The 542-nt window shown below is 64.2% G+C and overlaps 1 protein-coding gene across 1 annotated transcript in view; it reads left to right on the top strand.

Moving 5' to 3' along the window:
• Positions 1 to 536, top strand: part of LOC103772093 (leupaxin-like) — a 2337-nt gene extending 1801 nt beyond the window's left edge. The window contains 3 exon segments of the mRNA XM_008939411.1: positions 2 to 144; positions 197 to 377; positions 444 to 536. Coding sequence (XP_008937659.1) covers positions 2 to 144; positions 197 to 377; positions 444 to 536 — 417 coding nt within the window.
• The last annotated feature ends 6 nt before the right edge of the window (positions 537 to 542 follow it).

The following is a 542-nucleotide window of genomic DNA, read 5'->3' on the forward strand; positions in this document are numbered from 1 at the left end:
GCCCTCGCTGGACAATATGCTTGGCAGCCTCACCCAGGACCTGCAGGAGCTGGGCATCGCAGCCGCCCCTGCCGGCATCTGTGCCACCTGCCACAAGCCCATTGCTGGCAAGGTGACCCCCTTCACCCCCATCCTGGCACCCCTCTCACCTCGGCTCCTGGCATCCCCTGGAGCTGCTCTCGCTGTCCCCCGCTTCCTTGCAGGTGCTCACGGCCCTAGGCAAAACCTGGCACCCTGAGCATTTCACCTGTGCCCGCTGTGGGCAGGAGCTTGGCGGCCGTCCCTTCTTTGAGCGGGGTGGGCAGGCATACTGTGAGGAAGACTACCACCAGGCCTTCTCCCCGTGCTGTGCCTACTGTGCCGGCCCCATCCGTGAGGTAAGACCCCCCCTGGCCTCCCCTGTCACCTTCCATTGCCACTGGCCACCTCACCTCTTCCTGCAGAAAGTCCTCACGGCCCTGGACCAGACCTGGCACCCTGAGCACTTCTTCTGTGCCCACTGCGGGAAGGTGTTCGGAGATGATGGTGTGTCCTAGGGGAAA

Source organism: Merops nubicus, unplaced genomic scaffold, assembly GCF_000691845.1.
Source record: "Merops nubicus isolate BGI_N331 unplaced genomic scaffold, ASM69184v1 scaffold44704, whole genome shotgun sequence".
Lineage (NCBI taxonomy): Eukaryota > Metazoa > Chordata > Aves > Coraciiformes > Meropidae > Merops > Merops nubicus.